Source organism: Chinchilla lanigera, unplaced genomic scaffold (assembly GCF_000276665.1).
Source record: "Chinchilla lanigera isolate Chin_1 unplaced genomic scaffold, ChiLan1.0 scaffold00131, whole genome shotgun sequence".
Taxonomy (NCBI): Eukaryota; Metazoa; Chordata; class Mammalia; order Rodentia; family Chinchillidae; genus Chinchilla; species Chinchilla lanigera.
In genome coordinates this window covers 3719491-3741440 of record NW_004955532.1, presented here as the reverse complement: position 1 = coordinate 3741440, position 21950 = coordinate 3719491, and the positions used below count along the sequence as shown (strand labels likewise).

Below are 21950 nucleotides of genomic sequence, written 5' to 3'. Positions count from 1 at the left end.
CCTCGTCCTCCCCCGTTATTTCAGCTTGCTCCTTCATGTGGCTTCCCTCCTCTGGGTGTCATTTCAGCAAGACAGACCTCCCAGATCTACTTCTTTCTCCACGGAACATTTATGGAGGCTGATAACCCTTTGGTTTCCTGCCTGCCAGGGCATTCCTTTCCCCTCTGGGGGACACTGCCATCAGCATGCAGGGAAGTAGTTGGAAACCAGAGTGGAGCTGGGTATCCCGAAGGTGGCTGGGGACTGTACCCAGAGGTGGCTGTCCCAGTCCTGGAGTGGGAGTTTGGCTTTGTCATGGGCCTGACTGAAGAAAGTGAGGTTCCTTGGTTTGTCTGTTTAGCAGCTCCCTCGTGCCCTCAGTCCTGTGAGTGACACAGGAGAATAAGAACACAGATGTGCATGTATCCCTGCCACTCTGAGGGAGACTGTGAGATGAAGAAGTACACTCTGCTGCCTGTGGTCCTGAGACCCAGGCAGCACTGGTTGTGTGTGTGATAAGGCTGGAGTGCAGATGTTGGGTAGGTACTGATCGAGCCCTCCTCTTCTGTTTTAAGGACACCCTGTCAATTTCCCATCTGTAGGGGCCTGGTTTCAAAGGCTGTGAGTCGTGATGTGGAGCATCTGGTTCAGTTCGGAGGTTCCTGTGCTGCCTCCAAGCCCTGAGTCTCTGTGGCCCTGTGCTTTTACAGATGACCCAGGCCCCTGCTCCCTTTAGAGCTGGCTTGGGGCACTCAGAGGCATATTCTTACCTCTAACTGAAAGTAAGCAGCAGTAACCAAACCCTGTGCTCCTGTTTGGGTTGGCTTGGGAGAACACTGGTGAGACTACCAAACAATTAGATGATTTTAAGACACCAGAATTCCTCTTGGGTTCAGGCCTATGTTTAGAACCAAAAGTTTCCTCTCTTGTTAGATTCCAGGCAGGAATCCTAAATTATAGGACAAGCAAGGCTGTAATATATCTAGTCTGCAAATATGTGTGGTGAATACAGTACTAGCTTTCTTTGAGCTTTGATTTGGGAAAACAGCCCTGCCTTTTCCTCTTAAGCTAGACAAGAGACTGAGTCCAAGTGAGCTCTGTCCATTTCCTACTTTCCTCCTTAGAACCAGGTTTAGCAAACAGTGGAGGCAAGCAGACATGAACCCCTGTTAATTTTTCGTGAGGACAAATCATCAGGGCCAGAGGCCTGAGGTCAGGACTAAAACTCCTGTGTCTGAGGCTCCTCATGCTCACTTAAGAGACTACAGTGAACAGTCCGATAAAGATTAAGCTGAAGAGATTGAATCGTGTGTGTGTGTGTGTGTGTGTGTGTGTGTGTGTGTGTGTGTGGTCTATCCATTTCTTCTAGTCTTATGCTGAGTTCTGCTTTGGGAACAGTGGCATACTTCCATGATTTAGGTGGACAGTGGCTGAAAAAGCTGCCTGGTTGAGCCTGTATAAGGATACTAGTGAGCAACCCAAGCTCAGCTCTTGGCCCCAGGTCACCTCCCTCTCTCTTCTCTGGCCCAGACTGAAGATATAGATCAGTTCCTGAACACTTTTGTCTATTACAGTTTCAGTTCCAAGAGCAGACCCAGCAGAGGGCAAGGTCCAGGGCTAGAGATGAAAAGAAAAGGAGAAATTTCCACTTTGAGTGTTAATCATCATTCACTCTCCCTACCAAAGGTGTGTGTGGGGTATTCTGTCAAGTCAGCTTATACTATCTTATGGGCAAGCTCCAGCCACTTGGGGCTGCTAGCCAGCCGTGTGCAGATCTTGGTCCTGATTATCAGCTCTGTGTAGATCCCTAAGTGGCTGAGGACTGGATGACCACTACTTGAGAAACCCTGCCTAGGGATGTCTGCTGCTTTCTCACCTTCCTCCCAGGAAATTAAGGCTTTGGGAATTGAACTGCACTGAAATGAGATTCTCTTGTCTTTGAAACCTATACAGTAATTCCAGATGGATGGCAGACCTCTTGGACCTCACCTGGGGTCTTCAGCCTGGAGTTTGGTCCGTTAGTAATGCCCTGTGGAGAAGTAGTGATTTTCACCTTAGGTGTAGAGGAGCATGACACGTCAAAGGCATCATATGATAGGGGAGCCATCTCAGGGCATTGTAAGTATAACTGCCTCTTTTGTGTTTTTGGTTATTTGTGTTTTAGTAACACTTTCTTATTTATAAACAGTAGCATTCATCATTGAAAAAATGAACAATACTATGAGTTTTGCTATCAGTCATATATAATCAACCATAATCAAGATTGCCAGGCGTGGTAGCTCAGTCCTGTAATCCCAGCACTTGGGAGGCTGAGGCAGGAGGATTCCCATGAGTTCAAGGCCAGCCTAGGCTACACAGTGAGTTCAAGGCCAGGCTAAACAACAAGAGACCCTGTCTCAAAGAAACCAAAAATTTTTTTAAAAAATCACAAATATTGCCATCATCCCAAAGTTTCCTTGTGCCTGTTTGTATACAATCCAATCCTAAGCAATCACTAAATTTTCTGTCACTATAGCTTATGCATTTTAGAATTCAGTATAAATGGAATTATAGTTCTGGTGTGGTTTCTTTCAGCCTATCTTAAATTGTACCCATGTTGTAACATATATTAGTGGTTTATTCCTTTTTCTTACTAAGTATTACATTGAATGGGTAGATATACAACAGTATCTACTTGTTGGTGAACATTGCATTATTTTTGGTTTTAGGCTATTCTAAATAAATTGCCATGAACTTTCATATATATGTTTTCCGATGGACATATGCTTGTCTTTCTCAGGAAAACACCCAGCAATAGAGTGGCTGAATATATAATAGGTATATGTCTGACCTGTTAAGTAAATGTCAAACTGTCTTTTGTTGTTGTTGTTGTTGTTGTTGTTTGTTTGGTTTTGGAACCAGGAGTCGAACTCAGGACCTTGTACTTTACCACTGAACTGTATCCCCAGCCTATTAAACTGTCTTTGAGAGTGATCACGCCATCATACATTCACATAGCAGCATACAAGAGTCCAGGTTTCTTCACCTTTTTCTAACAAGTGCCGTGGTCAGTCCTTTTAACTGTAGACCGTTCTAACAGTCTCACTGTGGTATTGCACTGCGATTCTAATATGCATGTCATTCTTGGTGCCATCTTTATATTTTGTTGGGAAAAGTGCATGTTCAAATCATCTAGCTATTTTTTTCAAAGTTGGGGGGTTTTCTCATTGAGGATTTTTTTTTTTTTTTTGTCTTTTTGAGATGGGGTCTCGCTATGCAGTTCAGGCTGGCCTTGAGCTCACTTTGTAGCCCAGGCTGGCCTCGAACTCACAGTGATCCTCCTTCCTTAGTCTCCCAAGTTCTGGGATTATAGGCATGTGCCACCACACCTGGCCTCTCATTGAGTTTTGGAAGTTCTTTGTAAATTCTGCAGATACTTGATTTGCGAATCAGGTATGTGTTTTCCCTGCACACCCCGCCCCCAATATGTTCAGAATCTGTGAATGTGATCTTACTTGGGGAAAGAATCTTTGCAGATATAAGATGTAGTTGAGACTGTCAGGATGAGATATCATAGACTGTTGGGTTGGCCCCAGATCACAAGTGTGTCTATTAAAGACACAAGGAAGAGAGACATAGGGAGAAGAGAAGGCCAGATGAAGTCAGAATCAGAGATTGGACACGGCCATCAGCACGGAACCCTGGAGCCACCAGAAGATGAAGAACTATGGGCCGTTTCTCCCTCAGTGCCTGCAGAGGAGGTGCACTGCTGAGCCTTGAGACTGTGTCCTCTGGAACTGTGAAATGTGTACATTTTACAGGTTTGATGCTGTTGAGAAGATAATGGCCACAAAAAATGAAAGGCATCCAACCACAGATCCAGGAATCTCAGAGAAACAGCAAACAAGCTGGAAAAACAAAACAAACCTTAGATGAATTATATTCAAACTTCTGAAGTCAAATTAGGAGAATATCTTGAAGCAAGACAAAGGAAAAAGACAAATTACATATGATGGATCAAAAGTAAGAACTGTGAAGTATTTTCACATGATACTACAAACCAAAAGTTATTGGAGTATCATCTTTAAAGTACTGAAAAAAGCCAACTCAAAACTCTATACAAAATATCAGGTTTTTGTTTGTTTGTTTGTTTGTTTGGGGTTTTTTTGTCTTTTTGAGACAGAGTCTCACTATGCAGTTCAGGCTGGCCTTGAGTTTACTTTGTAGCCCAAGCTAGTCTTGAACTCACAACAATCCTCCTGCCTCAGCCTCCTGTGTGCTGGACTAGAGGTGTGTGCCAGCACACCTGGCCTAAAAATATCTTTAGAAATGAAGACCCTGGGCTGGGGATGTAGGTTAGTGGCACAGCGCCTTGCTTGGCAAGTGCAGGGTCCTGAATTCAATTCCCAGTACCAAAAAAAAAAAAAGAGAGAAAAGAAATGAAAATCCTATTCTAAAGACTTCTTCAGATAAAAGCTGAGAGAGTTCATTCCAGCAAATATGTCTTGAAAAGGGTTTTTTTTTTCCTCTTTTCTCCTTGTAGTTGCCAGTTTTACATGTATCAGACAATTTGATATTGTCCCATAGCTTACAGATGTTCTGTTCTGATTTGTTTTTTAAACTAATATGCTTCAGTTTGAGGAACTGATCTATATTTAAGATCACTGATGCTGAGGCAGGAGGATGAAGTTTGAGGCCAGCCTGGGCAATTTAGCAAGATCCTGCCTCAGAAATAGAAATAAAGAGTTGGAGATGTAGCTCAGTGGTAAAGTGCTCACCTAGGATGTGCAAGGCCCTGGGCTCAATCCCAAGTAAGGCAAAAAAACCCCCACACAAATAAAAAACACATTTGTTTTTCTTAGCTGGGTAAGCTTACTGATAGAGCTTACTGGTAGCCTGTTAAAACCTTTCTTTGTCAGAATTACGAGGTTTCTTACAGCATTTCTATTTGACTCTTAATAGTTTCAACCTTTCTGCTGAAATTTTTCATGTGTTCATCTATATTGTTTAGTAGAATCTTAACTTTTTTCTTTTATTTTTCTCCCCAATACTGGGAATTGAACCCAGGGGTCTTCACAAAGGGGGCTATATCTGCAGTCTTTTTTTTTTTTTTTTTTTTATTTTGATACAGGATCTCACAAAGTTGGCCAGCCTAGGCTGGAACTTTGCAATCTTCCTGTCTTAGCCTCCCAGAGTGCTAGGATCAGCTATACCCAGCTAACCTTTAAGATACTAATCATAGTTACTGGGCTGGATATGTAGCTCAGTGGTAAAGCACTTACCTTCCGTGTGTGAGGCCATTGGTTCAGTTCCCAGCACTGCAACTCATTCACAGTCACGGTTATTATAAATTCTGTCTGTTAGTGCCAACATCTGAGTCGGATTGTGTGGATTGCTTTGTCTTACATGGTGGTGCTTTTGCCTTTTGTATCTGACATCATGTCTGGGAGAGTAGAGACTAAGGTGGTCTGTCTTATCAGGACATGAGCTTAGTCCCCTGTTACCTGTGTCTGTCCTTAGGGTGGGGCCGGAGTGCTGCAGGGTTTTCCTCTGTGTTGCTGCTGCACCTCAGCTGTCCCTTTCCCTGTGGACTCACTCCTGGAAGACGTGCTCTTTGCTGTGCCTTTACCTCTCCCCATAGTAGCCTCTGTTGCTTCCTACGTGGGTCTGCTAGGGGTTGTGTTGTCCTGACCCAACTTTAGCCTCAGTCAGGACTTCCCTGGATCCCAGAAGGGAGTCCTGCTCAGTAGTCCTGCCCTTCTCAGCCTCAGGACGCCTCAGTGGTCATGAGTCGGGGTGGGTTACGCCCCCAGGCTTTTAACTTTCCTTCCCCCTTAAACTTGCTCTGGAGGACAGAAACACCCCAGCAAGACTTCGTACCTTTTCTGTGCCTGCACCACTCCTCCAGGCCTGCAGCCCCAGCTGGTTTTCTCCCATTAACGTTCCTGCCCTCCTCCCCGCCAGTCTTTCTGGTGATGCCCAGTGTAGATCTGCAGGGAAGAACCTGTGAATGGGTCCAGCTTCTCCTGTATCTGGCTCCCAGGGGTTCTCGCTCTTACCCTCATCCACATTTAGCCTCTAGGGGCCAGAGATTTAGCTCAAGGGCGCAGTGCCTGGCTGGCAAATGTAAGGTCCTGAGTTCAATTCCCGGTTTAAAAAAAAAAATTGAATAACACATTTGGCCTCTAGCAATTTGCTAAAATCTGTGGCTAAGTTGTTACCCATTTGTGTGGCACTCTTGCCTCTTCTTCCTTTGCTTTGCCACAGGTAAGCTGCCGGCAATGTTCATTCCTTGTTGGTTTCTTGGAAGTGCCTATCTTTTCCTTAACATCAGGCTAGTACGTTGTTCTATAATTGAAGAAAAGTTACAGTTCTCTTAGATTGTCGGTCTTTTGTTCTTGTTGTTTAGGATTAGGTTAACACCTTCCCCAACAACCAGTACCTTACACAGATGATAAGGAAAAGTGAGACCATAGTCAATGCAGAGACCAGGCAAGAGGACAGCCCCAGACGGATTGATTTCTTGTCACCAGGAAGACCTACAGGCTCCGTGGTTTGGTTTTTAATGAAGTTCGTGGGCGGATTCCTCGTGTGTCTGAGTGACTGAACATCAGCCGCACAGATAAGAAAGCAAGCACTGCTGTATGCAGAGTGCTGACTGCTGGTGGTGTATGGCAGGCAGATGACGAAGGAAGGAGGAACCCAGGAAGACAATCCACTGATCTACTGAGAGAGCACACCCTCCCACACCAGGGTAGGAGAGGGGGCACCTGCAGATCCTAAGTAAAACTTCCACAAAGTCCAACTGATTCATCTTTTAAGATTTGCCTTTTTTGGGTTTTTTGGTTTGGTTTGGTTTGGTTTTTGGTTTTTTTTCTGGTACCAGGAATTGAACTCATGACCTCACGCTTGCCAGGCAGGTGCTGTGCCGCTGAGCTAAATCCCCAGCCCCTGCCTTTTCTGTTTTGATACTAAGATGTTTATATTGGATGAAAGTAAAGTTGTTGACCTGGCATAGATCCGTGTGGGGGGGGGTCAATCCTTGTTGTAGTTTTACTTAGAATAAACCTGACCAAGAACCACTAGGCAAAGTCCCCTAAGGACTCTTTGATGTTGAACAAACAAAATGCTGAATGATTTTTCACTGTGTGTGCTTCTGTAGTTATTCTTTTTTTTTTTTTTTGCTTTTTCTCCGGTACCGGGAACTGAACTCACGACCTTGCACTTGCCAGGCAGGCGCTTTGCCGCTGAGCTAAATCCCCAGCCCCTTTGTAGTTATTCTGCCTGAGTCAGTACTCACGCCCTTGCTTTCTCACCCATTTACCAAGCTCTGCTGGAAGTGTACCAGCTCTAGAATGCAGGAGTACAGGTGAGCGACTGCAATGCCTAGGACTGTGAAGATGCTGGGGAGGTTTCCTTACAGCCAGTGTCATCTGTCAGAGGCTGCCTGATGTCCAGGAAGAGTCTTCACTTGGATTCAGATCCCAGCTCTCATTTGCTGGGTGACTTAGAGCAAGTTACTTAACTTCTCAACTTGGTTATTGTATCTGAGAGGTTAAGTTCATGATCCTTGTTTCAGAGGGCCATCATAAGGATTTAATGAGGTGATATGTATTAAGCCAGGTGACACCAAATGAGGGCACGTAGTAGGTGGCAAACCACAGCCATCGCCAGACTGATAGAATGTTCAGTATTGCTGTGTCTTCTCTGAAGGTAGAAGAGTGGCTCAGAGTAGCTCTGGGGGCTGAGCCAAAGGACTTTCTGTCTCAGCAGACATTCCTTTCTCAGCAACATGAAGCCAGCCTGTGAAAGCATGATATACAAGGGCTGCTCAAAATACATGGTTACTGTTTAAATATGAAAGTTTTACTACAAAACATGTTTCTGTTAATCCTCCTCAAAATACTCCTCTTTGCTTCAAACACAGTACTCCAATGTTCTTGCCACTTTTCTACTTTTAATCTTTTTTGGGGGCAGGGTCTTGCATGTATATAGTTCAGACTGGCCTTCACTCACTGTATCGCTGAGGCTAGCCTTGAACTCAATGCAGTCGTCCTACCTGAGCATCCTGAGTGCTGGGATTACAGGCATGCATGACTACACCTGGCTTGTTCTTGGCACTTCTGCAAGCAATACTGGAAGTCCTGTTTCCTCAGTGTCTTTACGAGGTGTGATCAGAAATACAGTGAATGCTGCTGCCAAGTCCCATTCAATGGAAAGCAGGCTTGTAGAAACATCTGTGTCCTTATCCCCTTATTCACCAGCTCTGCCACCTTCCAACTTTTGACTCTTCCCCAAAGTCAAAATGACTACGAAAGGCAAACATTTTGAATTGATACGGGGCATTGAGGCAGCTACAGTAATGCAAGTAAAGACATTCAGGAAAAAGAATGTCCAGAACTGCTTCCAGAAGTAGTAAGAACAGTGAAACACTTTGAGGGGGATCAATGGTAATGTGCCTTTTACTGTAATACATTTTTAAAATAAATATAAATGTTTAAATTTAGAAAAAGGAAAAAATTCACCATATTTTTCAGTCGCCATTCATAGATATCTCTGTTCCATAGGCCACCTCTCTAGCTCTGTGCTGTAGTACTCCTTTGGACCTACTTGGCTCTGGCTCAGAAGGAGGGTTCCTGTAGCTAAAGTTGAGGGCGCTCTGTCTGCACCCTTGCCCCACTGTCTGCTGTTTCCAGGGGCTCAGCTCTGTACCTGTGTTTTCTGAGCTGTTCTGCAGAAACACTCATAATTACCATTCCCTCTTCCCAGGCAGCAGGCAGTACCCATTTGGATCACCTCATAAGGATGCCTGCTATTCGGACACGAGAGTCATACCCTTCCTCCAGTGGCTTCTCCTGGAGGAGCTGTGTGGACTCAGTGTCCAGGGGAAGAGTGTGCCTGTCCGGAAGGAGTGGCACATTTCTGAGGGCCTGCTGTGGACTTCAGATGAGTGCCTTTCATAGCCTATCCGCTTGAAGGCTGCTCAGTCATTTCCCCTGTTTTATGGATGAGGAAGCAGAGGCCCAGGGAAGTCAGCTGCTTATCCACTACCACCTTGCTTGTGAGTACCAGAGTCTGGATTTCAGCGGAGCCCTGGGTTGCTCTTCACCACTGTACTTGGCTGTGTTGCCCAGTGGAACTGCTTGGGCCTGGGGGCCACTGTGCGGGGTTGAAGACTGTCATGGCAAGGCTGGTGACTTCCTGAAATGTTTCCTTTTGGAGTGGGCTTCTGGGTACACATTGGGATCTGAAGTGCGTTGACTCCTGGAGGACAGGAAGAGCCCCAGCCCTGGTGACTAAGGCCTAAGTGAGAAGCCGCAGAACGTGGCAGACATACTGACGATGGGCACCTGACCATGCTGTTCTGTCCTCTAGAACGTCCCTCTGGCTCATGTCTCGCACTCAGCTTCTGCTTTACCACTCAGCAGGGGGCCTTGACTTTTCCAAGTTCAAATTATTCTGTCCCTGAGAGTTTGTGGTTTACAAGGTTAGAGCTCTTTACTAATGAAAGAGAATATGGGGTGTGATCAAAATATACGGTGAATGTTCAAAGTCCTAGACGTTCATTACAGTGAAAGGCACATTGCCATTGAACCTCCCTTACTTCAGACGTTTGTCCCATCTTCCTTGCCACTTTCTGAAGCAGTTCTGGAAGCCTTCTTTCCTGAGTGTTTCTACGAGGTGTGATACTGATGAATGCTGCTGTCAAACACGAAGGGTACCCTCAACCACCTGACGCACCGTGTCTGGCATCACGCACATTCTCTCTTCCCAAAGTCAAAATGATGACAAAAGGTGAACATTTGGAATTGATTCAGGACAGTGGGGCAGCCATGGCAGCACGAGCAGAACTGCTTCCAGAGGTGGCAAGAAGAGTGGGATAAGTGTGTTTGAAGCAAGGAGGAGTATTTTAAAGGGAGTTAATGGCAATGTGTCTTTAACTTATAAAGAAAAACGAACTGCGTTTTTCAGTCACATCACCTGGGTCAGTGGGTCCACAGGCTGAACCGCCCTTTCAGTCCTCCTCTTGTCAGTTCAGCTGATCCTTGTCTTGAGCCAGTTCCTTTCAAGCACTCTGATATCTGCCCAAGTGAGTGTGTCCAATGCAGAGGATCTTCTGAGGGCTAGGCTGCTATGCATTAGTCCAAGAGATGGGAGACTCAGAGGACAAGCAAGGTAGCTGCTGATGGGCGGTCTGCAGGCAGCCTGTTGTTAGGGCTGGGTGAAAGGTGGGCATGCAGGCATCCTAGGTGAGCCCTGGTCGTAGCGTGTATCCTCAAGTGGCAGTGGCACTGGGGCCTGGGGTGAGCTGGGCTGCTGGGTGGAATAGCCTTGGCTGTGTGGTACATGAGTAGTTGGCAGGTTTTGAGCCCAGTGGTAAGAGGAGTGATGAGTGCAAGCAGGAGGTCAGAGAGGCGCAGATACATGGTCAGGTGGTGGCCCCTGCAGGTAGGCCAGCACTGACCCATCCAGTTACATGTCCTGCCTCTGGGGCAGGGGATGCAGTGACTGGAGGGACAGGGCAGGGATGGAGCATGCCCAGATGTTTAGGAGCACAGGGGGCTTCTGATTAGGAGTGGGCCTTGGGGAGGAGCAGGGAGAATGGGATGCTGGGAGGACAGAGAGAGGGCCTCGTAGATGGAGAGGACTGCATGAGTTGGGCGCAGAGGTGCAGAGGCAGGAGAGGAGCTGCGAAAGGAGGTGGGCTGGACTAGAGTGCTTTGCCAAGGGGCTTGGAGTTTCTCCCAAAGGCGGCAGAGAACCCTGCAGGACTGGCAGAGCTGAGGAGTGACGTGCTAACATTTGGAATGCCCATTAGTGAAGTAGTGGTTTAAAAAGCCCAACCCCAAGTGTGGCTGTATTTATGGGTCACTGAGGCTTTGCAGCTTGCCAAGAGTGAGCTGTCACTGAGCAGGGCAGTTCCACAGGGAACAATTCCACAGAGAAATTTCAGGTTTGAAAACCAGAACTGGGGCATCCGCCGGCCTGCCCGCAGGCACCCGTGGCTCAGGGCATCCTGCCAGCCGAACATGTGCGCAGTGCTTCCTGGGTCAGGACACGCCTTCTGCGTACATAGCGGGATCCAGCTGTTCTGATTCTGGGGGTGAAGGGCCTTAGGCAGCAACAGTAGGTGCCTCACGTTCTAGAGCCCGTTGGGGACAGCCCAGTGGTGTCTGTCTGTGGATTCTCTCTCCCAGCATTCGACGTCCACCTAGCTAGGAGATTCACACAGAAACCTTTGTTTTCATGGGATCCGGGGTAAGAGAGAGTTTGAACAGCCCCTCACCCTGATTGTAGGGCACAGTTGCCATGCCCATGGGATGGCTGTGGTAACACTGGGGCTATCCTGTGTTGGGGAGTTGACGTTGGCTGGCTGGGAGGAAGGGTGACTTCAGGGCCTGGCATTTTCAGTGCCTCACCGGGCTGCCTGCTGGAGGGTGAACGCCGAGTAAAGAACTGGGATGTGGGCCCAGCCTCCTTGTGTGCCTTCGAGAGAAGGCCAGGCTGGCGCTGGCCCACCTGTGCATTTGCCCAGCCCCTTTGGAGCATGCTCAACTTCTGGTGCTCCTGTCCTCTTCTCTCTTGGTTGTGCTGGGGAAGGTGGTTGTGTGGACCTGGATGTGGAGACCCCGCCACACCACTATTTTTTAACAACAATTAGAAGGTTTTTTTGCTTACTGTGGTTATCCATGTAATCCGTTGGAAGAGCTCATCCTCCTTCTGTGTTTCTTCATGCTGAATATGCTGAGAGACCTTTTCTTTCTGCCACTAGCCAGAAGTGGACCTCCCCATCCCCTCAAGCAGAGGCAGGAGTCTGGAGTCGGTGCCAAGCCAGCCCCAGGAGCCCATCAGCATGCCCCAGACACTGACCAGTACGCTGGAGCACATCGTGGGCCAGCTGGACGTCCTCACTCAGGTAGGCCGTGATGTGAGTTCATCCAGTCTACACTTGGTCTGGTCTCACATTTGGATCACCTGAAATTGGCCAGTAGGTGCTAGACTTTAAAAAAAATATAATAGATCTATTTTCCAATTCAAATTAATGAAATAACAGTACCTGCCCTCAGATTCTGCTCCTGGAATCATGCAAGCCCTGGCAGGGCCACTAGATTCCAAAATCATCAGTACAGGGTCCTACCAGAGTGTACCCTCCCAGATGTGACCTCGACCAACACACAGCTTTGAAAGAAACGCGGCTTACCCCACTCATCGCTGGTGGGCACTCCAGGCACATGCCAGGAGCTGTAAGCAGTGAGTTGAGGCTTCCAAGAGCCTGGGTTTGAGCCTGGCACTATTCGCTATCCTTCAAGCATCCTTCGGAAAATCCCTTCAGTTTTGTAAACCTTGGTACATGATGTATCCATAAGGTGCAAGTGATTGTGGGCTGTGCCTTTCATGTCTGTGGTAAAGATTAAGGGAGATGAATTTCTGTGAATTGTTTGGACCAAGCCAAGCTCACGAGAGGCTGGTCAATGAATGTTTGCTGTGGCCATGACTGTGGCCCTTACCAGTAAGGCAGATGTGAGCCCCACTCTAGAACTTACGTTGGCAGCTTGTAACACAGACTCACAGTACAGCAGTCTCAGGAGGAGCAAAATGCCTGCACAAGAGGTGGTAGCCAGCTGGGGGAATGGCCAATGAGGCATCTCACCCGAGAGAGGCAGAGTGGCCCTGGCAGAGGAAGTGGCTGCCTGCAGATCTCAGGGGAGGAGTGGGCAGATCTGGGGACTGAGGAAAGCCCAGAGTGGCTGGCACATAGCATTTGGTGGGACAGGGCAGAGCAGGACTTAAGGGTCTGACAACTTCTTGGTTCCTTGGCTCTTGGTGCCAGGCAGGGACTCTACAGATTCCTACCTCCCATGCCAGCACATGGTAAGTGAGGCTGTGGCCCACTAGAAAAAGTGAAAGGTGTAAGGGAATTTGAGAAAACCAGTCTCTAACCCACAGCAGACCCTTCATGTCTCTAAACAGAGTGGATCTGACACGATATAGCGTCCTCTCCCTGCCTCAGTATCTATACTAAGTGACAAAAGCGCCACATCGTGTCACATCTCACGTGTCTGGAGTGTGTCCCAGCTAGGACTGACATCTTGGGTCCACCAGTGGAAGCACACAAAGGAGAGGCCAGGTGTCAGTGTCTGGAGGGTGCGGGGTACGCAGGCAGAGCACGCAGACATTTTGGAGTCTCGTAGGCCCTGAGAAGAAGGCCTGTGCCAAGAGAGATGTGAGCCATGAGCAAAGACTTGAAAACCCACTTCAGAGCTGCCAGAAGCTGCCTGATGTTCTTCGCAGCCTCGTCAAGTGAAGGGAAGTGGAATCCATTAGAACTTTATAGGATAAAATTGGAAATTAAGTCTGAGAAGGTGGTTAAAAATAGCTTCATTGGATCCAGAGGAACGTAACAGTAAAAACATTTCCTGTCACTGTTTGGGGGTGCACATGGGAGGCTTTGTTGTGTGTTAGCAGTTAGGAGCATGATTGGAACTTTGCAAGGAGCTTGCATCGCAGAGCATAAGTCAAGGCTTTACTGGGCCTGTGGCCAGGTGTGTAGATGTCCCTGTGGCACTCTTGTCCCACCTGACACACTCAGACCATTTGTACTTCCATAGGGCTATCGACCTGCCCCTCTACGAGGTGCCAGACCAATCACCTGCTTTGCAGAACGGGCGATGCCTACATGTTCCTGGATGCCACAGAGTGAGGGGTGTTCCTAGTGGACTCTACATGTCCTGAGGAAACTTGGATTCTATAGATGAGGCCTTAAGGTTCCACCTGTTTTTGTAGAGGGTACGTTTAGGATAATCTAGCTATGTTCTCTTGGAGCGCACCTGTCAGTTGTGTTACCAGCTGACCTTCCCATCTTGGCCTTGGGGCTCTATCTCTGGTGCTCTCGTCACAGCCAGAGCTCTCAGCACCAGATCATTTTGGATTCCCCCCGACACCCTTCCTCTCAGAGTTAGCTCAGCAGAGGGCAAGCCCTTAGACTGAGCAGCCCTCTCCTGAAACCTGGAGCCAGGCAGCCACCACCATACTTCCACCATACTTGTGGCTTGTTCTCCCAGCATGATCACTGGACACTGGCCTTGGGGCTGTGCCCTCAGCAGGTACTCATCATCTGCTCAGTCCTGAAGTGGCTCTGAGCTCTGGAGAGTCAGGAGTCTTATCCACCCTACCATTGACTCCTGCTTCAAAGACATCTGTCTGACCATACTCTTCTGCCCTGTCCTCCTCTACCTTATAGTCCTTTTCCTTCCCTAGGAAAAGGTCTACTTGCAAGTGGCCTCCTAGAGGGAAATGGTGCCTTCCAAGTCCTCCCTTGTTCTGCAGAACATCCTTCCAGGGGAGAGCCATCGGGGCTGCAGTGGTTAGTAGCCAGGCATGTTTACTGAATTACAGAGCTTCTAGCCCCTGGGTGACAGGAATAGGGCACCACACTGTGCATCCTTATAGTTCTCAAAGCCTGCCTTCTGCTATGGTGGGTTTTGGCTGCTGCTGACATGACAAGTGCTGCTCCTGCTGCTGCCCTTCTCACTACCAGGACTCAACCGGGGTTGGGCAGCTTCATGACAAGACCAGAAGCACCTCTCCGACTTCTCCAGTGCCTCATGAACCTAGACCCAGCCCTGTTGAGGAGAGCCATTCCATGCCCTCAGAGCAAAGATGGCAACTGCCCTTCCCTGAGATCCATTCCCACCCTTGGGAAGTCCCAGGACTGAATCTGCTGATGTCAGAGCCGGGACCCCAAGGAGCTACCTGCTAGGGCCACTGGAGACAGTGGGGAACTGTGTATCTGGGGGAGCTCAGTGTGCCTAGCCAAGGAGGCCACAGGTCCTCTGGTGTGGAGCAACAAATACAGCAGCCCAGGAGTTTGATTTCCATGTGGTGGGACACTGAGCAGCATGGAGTCAGAGCCTGACGCAGGCAGAGCCTCTGGGGTGGAGTAGACATAGGGGCATAAGGAGACCAGGACTTGGATAAGGGGCAGAGTGGTCATGGCCCTGTCCCTGGAAGACAGCCCCTGCAGCACCTTGGAGCAGGCGTCACTGAGGCAAAAGAAGGGGGTAATAAGGGAAGCAGGATCCCTGCTGCCCCTGTGAGGCTTCTCCCCTCCCAAGGAAGTGGGTAAGCAGGCGGCTTCCCAGCCTTCCCAGGCCAAACGGACTCTCAGATGAAGAGGAAACCAAACTGCCCTTTGGGCTTGTGCAGCGTCAGAAACCCAGTCCTTTAACTTGTGAAGTGGTATTGCACGGCCTTGTTCAGGAATGCCTGTTTTAAGAACTGCACATACTATTTTTCAAATGTGTGTTTACTTGGGGAAATAGACTGTGAGATGACCCAGCAAGGAATGTGCCCTTTGCCCTGTCTCCCACCTGTTGGCCCCTCCTGAGCAGGCAATCTTCAGGCTGTCCTGGCCTGTCAGTTCTCCCCGGATTGTTACTGTATAGAAAGGTCCTCAAGAATGTGGGGCTCGTACCTCATCATAGTTACCCTCTTGGTGCTTTTCTGAGGTCTGCAGTTTTCCAAGGGCTTCCCTTTGAAGCCCTCACTTTATCCTCTCGCCTGGTGCCAGATGTAGATAGGACATGAATAATGGCTTCTTGTGCGAGGCATGGTGGTGCACACCTATAATCCCAGCTACTGGGGAAGCTGAGACAGCAGTATATCACGAGTTCAAGGCCAGCCTGGACAACTTAGAGACTTAATGAGACCCCCCTTCAAAATAAAAAATTAAAAAATGGCTGAGGATGTAGCTCAGTGCAAAGGCTCTGGGTTCAACCCCTAGTAATGTAGGAGGTAGAAAAGAATAATGACTTGTCCCTAGACCAGCCCTGAGGTCCCCAGGCCTAGGTCTTCTCCAGAAACCCAGGTGATCCTAATCTCGACTACTGTGGGTCAGAGCAGCCCCACTCCCCTTGTTGAACACTTTTGGTGGAGTCAGGGCTGGCTTCATCGAGAAGTTTGGGCAGGCAGGGATGATAAGTATTGCGTAAGCAGTATCTCCCAGTTATTGCAGACAGAGCAGGCCTGCAATCTCCCAAATGAGTGGACTACAAGGCTTAAATAAATGAGACGAATGAAATTATTTCAGGGCTCTGGGAGGATCCTAACCCTCTCACAGAATTCAAGATTCTGGGATTTTAGACTAAGAACTTCCGTGGGCTGCCCGTATTTATTAGGTTTTTAAACAAAGGAGAGGAATACTGAAGAAAATGTAAGAATCTGGGCAGGACTTGGGAATCCCTTTATGGACTTCTCCAAGTAATACATTATGTTAATTTAGGAGAACTGTGTTATCTCCAGGAAGGCCTTCACTGCAGGAGTGAGATGCCTGCAGCTGCAGTCTCCTTTCAGTTAATTGGGGTTAGAGCCAAAAGTCCTCAGCTGTTGCCTTATCTTTTGAGGCATCCCAACTTCACAGGCCAACACAGGCTTCAGCGGGGACTAGTGACTCATCAAAATTCACTTACTATGAGTCCACTGCCCATCTCCGGACAAGGGCCTAGGCCTTGGACAAACTCACATGTAAACATGAAAGACCAGTTGGTTAAGAGTAAGTCCTGCTCAGAGCCACTTCATAGTGGTCTCCATCAGGCAAAGGAGGTAATGAGAGAGTGGAGATCACCAAAGTATGTTACATACATGTATAAATCTGCCAAAGCAGAACCCATTAACCTGTATAACTAATATGAGAAAGTTTTCTACAAGCCAAACTTGACTTTGAAAGACCAAGATGTTCTTGCTCAGGGCTCTGCAATCACAGAGCCCAGCAAGCTGACCTCCAGGTCTCCAGTGAGAGTTCACACACCCTTGCCTGGCCTGCCCTTTAGAAGAGGTCTGTCTTACCCTTGTGAGGTTGCCATTTGGGGTTCCACGGCTTCCTCTGCTGGAAGAGGAAGAGCTCATTGAGGCCCTGATCCCAGCTAACGCTGTGGTCTTGACAGCTACGGTTTGCTCAGCATGACACATCCCTACCAGCTGTGGGCAGGAACCTCCCTCCCCCTGGGTCTGAGGGCTGTTTTGCTTAGCCAGTGAGCCACCTGTCTTTCTGGATTTGAGGGCCAGCTCCACCATTGATCACCTAGTAATCCTGGCAAGTGATGCCACTCCCCTAGCTTCAGTTTCCTCCCTTGTGAATGGGATAGTGGGGCCTGCTCGGTCCTCTGAGCGCTGAAGCTCTTGGCTAACTGGGTGTGCTAGCCTGGTGCCAGCTGCTTGGTTAGGCACCAGCATAAGGTGGTACTCTGTGGGGGCTGCCTGGGCACAGGAGCTGCAGAAATGGACATTCGACAGGCCTCTGACTGCTGGATTTGAATCCCAGGAATGCGTGCGAGCTGCCAGTGAGAGGCCAGTGAGAATGAGAGGGAGGAGATGCACAGGTCTTTCCCCAGCCCGAGGAAGGTCAGGAGGTGACAGAGGCTTGTGGGTCTGTTTGGGGCCCACTTGGCACAAGCTTTGCACTTAGACCAAGGCATCGGGGCCAAGATTGAAACTCTTCAGAGATGTGTATTTGTGATAGTCATTCTTTGAGTGGGGTTATCATAATGGTTTTTTTGGAAAATATATGTCCTAACCATGGAATTAGGTTTCCCTGAGAGAGGTTTTCTGCCTCAGACCCCTCTGGGAATTCTCAGGACGTTTGAGGACTGAGTACAGGCAGGTGCTTGCTGTGCTGCACATGCCTGCCTCAGCACATGGCTCTCCCTCACGGTGCAGGGCCTCCACGGGGAGCCTACCCTCAACCCCGTACCATTCCCTCCCAACACACATCTGTGCTGTGGCTCCTGCAGATCACTTGCCTGCTGGGCCTGCTGAAAGGTGGCTCCATGCCAGAAGCCTAAGGGGTCCTCAGAAAAACCAGCACCAAGAGTGAGCAGCTCCAGCTGCTCCAGCCCAGCTGTTTTTTCTTCAAAACTGACCAGGCTTTCTGTAGGGTGGAAGTCTTAGTGCAGCAGCTAGAGGCCTGTGGAATGTCCATTCCTGATGCTTCCACACCAGAGGCTGCCTTTGTTACATGACACCACCTTTCCTCTGAGCTTCTCTACCTCTGCCTGTTCCCTAAGGGGGCACTGGAGCCAGCATCCCACACAGGGGCCAGGACTTCCCTTGGGGCCTTGTTTTGTCTGTCCTGTCCCCAGCCAGACCTGTCTGTTATGGCTACCCTGGAGGACTCCGGGCTGGACTCTGTTGCTGTCAGGCCTGCCACTCTCTGAGGCCATAGGAATTGCTGTGTAGGGCTCAGCTACCCTCATGAGTGACAGAGGTTGGAGTGGTGCCTGCACATTGCAGGCCTCCTTTAGGGCCAAGGGTGAAGTGCAGAGCTGTGGACAGTGCTCTGGGAGCCTGGGAGGCTGCTGTGAGGGGCCTGGCACAAACCCAACCACCAGCCTGGTGGTTTTGCCTCAGAAGCCCACGGCAAAGTTATTTTTGACTCCAATTTCACGTCTTGCTGCTTTTTAAAAATACCAAACCATGAAATTCCTTTTCTGACTGTTTTTTTATGACACTCATTGCTTCAGGCTTGCCCCAGCAGTTCTGTGATGTCACATTCAGGAAATGCGTGCAGTGGGAACCAGGCCCACCCAGCCCTGCTGGTTTAGGTCTCCTTTGTGGTTGAGTTTGTTAAATGACCAGGTCATTGAGCTCTGCTAACCTAACTCAAGAGGCCAAAAGTTTTTGCTCATTCAGTATGAGGAGTTAGAGGGCATGACCTGCTTACTGAGATGCCTTCGTGAGCCCCAGCCCCTGGGTCCTGGCAGTTTCTTTTTCAGTAGGCCACTCAAGAAAGGCTAGCAGGCGAGGTGGGGTTGCTGGACTCCGGTGGGCCAAGCTGCCTGACTGTTCTCTGGGACTCTCGATGTCCATCTTTGCTGGACAGGCCAGCTGTTGTTTGTGGAGACAGACCTTGGATTTAAAGTAGTTGTATCATTTTCCCTGAAGGCTGGTCCTCCCAGGTGTGCCCAGATCCGACCAATTGGGAAGGCATGAGGTAAAGGTTCCCTGCATACCTTCTGGTGATCCCTGCTTATAGGGAATGGCCCCTGGCCTTGCCCCACTCACAGCCAGGGCCAGAGTTGTGGCCGTTTCTACCAAAGCAAGCCTTTCTCCTTGTTAGCAGATCTGACTACCTGTAATAGTCAGTCCAAAGGGGATTTGTCCGTCTTCCTTTACAGACATCCACGGGCTACCTTTTCTACCAAAGTCAAGTTCAGCACAGCCTGGGCCCCCACTGCTTGGGGTCTAGAGACAAAACACCTGTTGTCCCTCTGTTAGAGGGCTACTTGCTGAGAGACAGGGCACTAAAGACACTGTCTGGTCTGTGGCAGGGACACACTTGGTGTCTGATTCCGGCCTGGCGCAGAGGGAGTGGAGAACAATGTCGGTCCAGACCCCTGGCTCCTCCCCAACCCTGCTGCTCATTTTGGCATTTTAGCCATAGGCTTCTCTGGCTCTGCAACAGACGGAGGCTGTGCCTTCCCCAGGTACCAAGCCAGGGCAGTGTGCAACTCCTGCATAGTACGCAGCCTGCCAGCCGCCTCAAAACTGACCAGGGCTTCTGACAGAAAACTCTTGCTTTCCATCTCTCCCATTGTGGTTGCATCAAAAAGCACCCTCTCTTCAAAGAAGCAGCAGATTGAAGGCCCTGCCTGCCAGATGGGACAGGCAATGGCTGTGGTTACCTCTGGAGCCTGGGAATGTTCACGGTCAGTCATACAAGATTTCTTCTGAGACTCTGAACAGGCCTGGAGTGTGGGGGCAGAGCATCTCAGTCAGGTTGATTTGGGTGTGCTGAGAGGGGCAGGGGCTCCAGGTGATTTGCTCACTGTCCTTGGCGCTTGAAGGCCCTCCAAGGAAGGGTCAAACACAGACCACAAGAAGGGTCTGTGAGTGTTGGGACTGACAGCCCCAAAAGGGCCTGCATGGCCGTGCAATTTACTCTCCCTAACCAAGTGTCACTCTTGCAGGGACAAGGAAGCCTGCACTTGGTCCTGTCACACCGCCTCCCTCCACTCGGATCCATTCCTGCACTGTGGGTGCAGACCCTCATCAGAGCCACAGGACCCTCACCTAGGGGGAGCAGAGGAACCAGAAAGAACCCTTGATGTTAGCATGGCATGGCGTTTAGGGAGCAGTTCTACGCATAGACATACACACACACACACACACCACCCCACCCCACCCCGTTCTGCTCTTGGACCGGCTGGTGGCTCCAGAAAGTGGGCCGAGACGGCAGGGCAAGGGGAGGCCTGCAGATCAGGCCCTGATGGCCAGTGCCTTTCCCTATAGGGTTACTGTGGGGCAGGAGCTGCTGCCCAACTTGCCAGGTGCTGAGATTTTTTCAGCCTCCAGCAAGCTACTAAGCAGTCCCTCAGGCTCGGAGGGTGGTTTTCTGTCAGGTCTTGGTAAGGGAACCACTTGGTATGGATTGTTGGGAGTCCGCCTCTGGAGAAATGGGATGCAGAAGGTGGCCATGGGCAGGGTTTGTGCCTGTGCTTAGCTCTGCTGCACTCACCCTGGAATGGGTACAGCAGAGACGAGGGCACCGGGCTTCCAGGTGGCCTGCACGTGGCTAGTGAAGAGATCCAGAGGGTTGTGGTGCAGGTCTTCTCTCTGGGCAGCAGTGCCTGATGCATCCTAGGAGCATCCATTTTTTACCAATGGTGGTAAACAGGCCTACTTTACATAGTTTCTCCATTCAGAAGAAGCAGTGATAATGGAAAGGCAAAACGATAAAGTCATGACGGAGGCAAATTAGGCGAGATGCCTTAAACTGATGGCCAGTCCACTGGTGGGAAGTAGTGTTTCATGTACTTGAAGAGAGGCGGGGCTGGGGAGGAAACGTCGGAGAAATCCTGTGGCCCTGAGATGTGCGAAACAGCAGCTGGGAGCCTCAGGCCCACAGTGCCAGTTTTCTGTGTGCTTCGTGCAGAAGACCATGGTGGATAAAGAGGAATGGTTAACAGACAATTGCGGAGCCAAGTGTGGTGGCACACACCTGTAATCCCAGCACTTGGTAGGCTGAGGCAGGAGGATCGCCCTGAGTTCAAGGCCAGGCTGGGCTACACAGTGAGTTGAAGGCCAGCTTGAACTATGTGGCAAGACCTGACTCAAAAAATAATCAGTCAGTCAGTCAGTAAGTTGGTAAGCGCAGAGAGATTGGGAGGACTTTCTTTAGATGGTCTGGGCCTGGGTACTTGAGCATGCCCAACATCAGCGTGAGAGGGAATCTCCATTCCTTCCCTCTGAACTTCAGGTTTGGAGCTTTCAGCCATCGTCAAATCAGGCCCCAGGTGTGAAGGGGAGGGACTGGGCTGTTTCTTTGACTCTTGACCCCACTTTATCCACCCCTACTTCTTGCTGATGCTAGGAGTCATCCTCCCTCCCCAGGCCAGCTGGCAGGGTGGCCCCTCTTACCTACCCATCATCCCCTCAGACCTACCAAGCCTAGGATCCAAGCTGGAGGAAGTGTTCCTCAGCAAACAGGCAGGTTTATCCCCAGATAGGACTTCCCTTCGGCTGCCGGACCGGGAGCTGTGTTTCCTGCATTCCCGCAGGGCTCAGGGCCAGGTGTTTGTCCACCCAGCAGGGTGCCAGGTGCTGCCTGGGAGCAGGAAGGCAGTGATGAGCAAGAGCAGACAAGAATCTATCCTTGTGGTGCTGACACCAGAAGGAATGATATGGGCAGGCTCCTTGAAGGCCCGTATTTGTGCCCTCAGACTCAAGGGCCCTGTACACAGATATTAGGCACTGGAGAGTGACTGGGCTTGGAGGCAGAGCCTGGGTGTTGGGAAGGGCAGGAAGCCCACACCCCCAGTCACCCGTGCCATGTGGCAGCATCAGCAGGATAGGGTGCCTGTGCACAGGCGCATACACACACACACACACCAGCAGGATAGGGTGCCTTGCACACACACGTGCGTACACACACACCATCAGCAGGATAGGGTGCCTGTGCGCGCGCACACACACACACACCATCGGCAAGATAGGGT

The 21950-nt window shown here is 49.7% G+C and overlaps 1 protein-coding gene across 4 annotated transcripts in view; it reads left to right on the top strand.

Annotated features, from left to right (window-relative positions):
• Nucleotides 1-21950, top strand: part of Poc1a (POC1 centriolar protein A) — a gene marked incomplete in the record, with an annotated part of 82886 nt that overhangs the window by 49125 nt on the left and 11811 nt on the right. For 3 of the 4 annotated variants that reach the window (XM_013507662.1, XM_013507661.1, XM_013507663.1), the window contains 1 exon segment: nt 11732-11875. In XM_013507662.1, the coding sequence (XP_013363116.1) occupies nt 11732-11875 (144 nt within the window). 4 annotated transcript variants of the gene reach the window in all.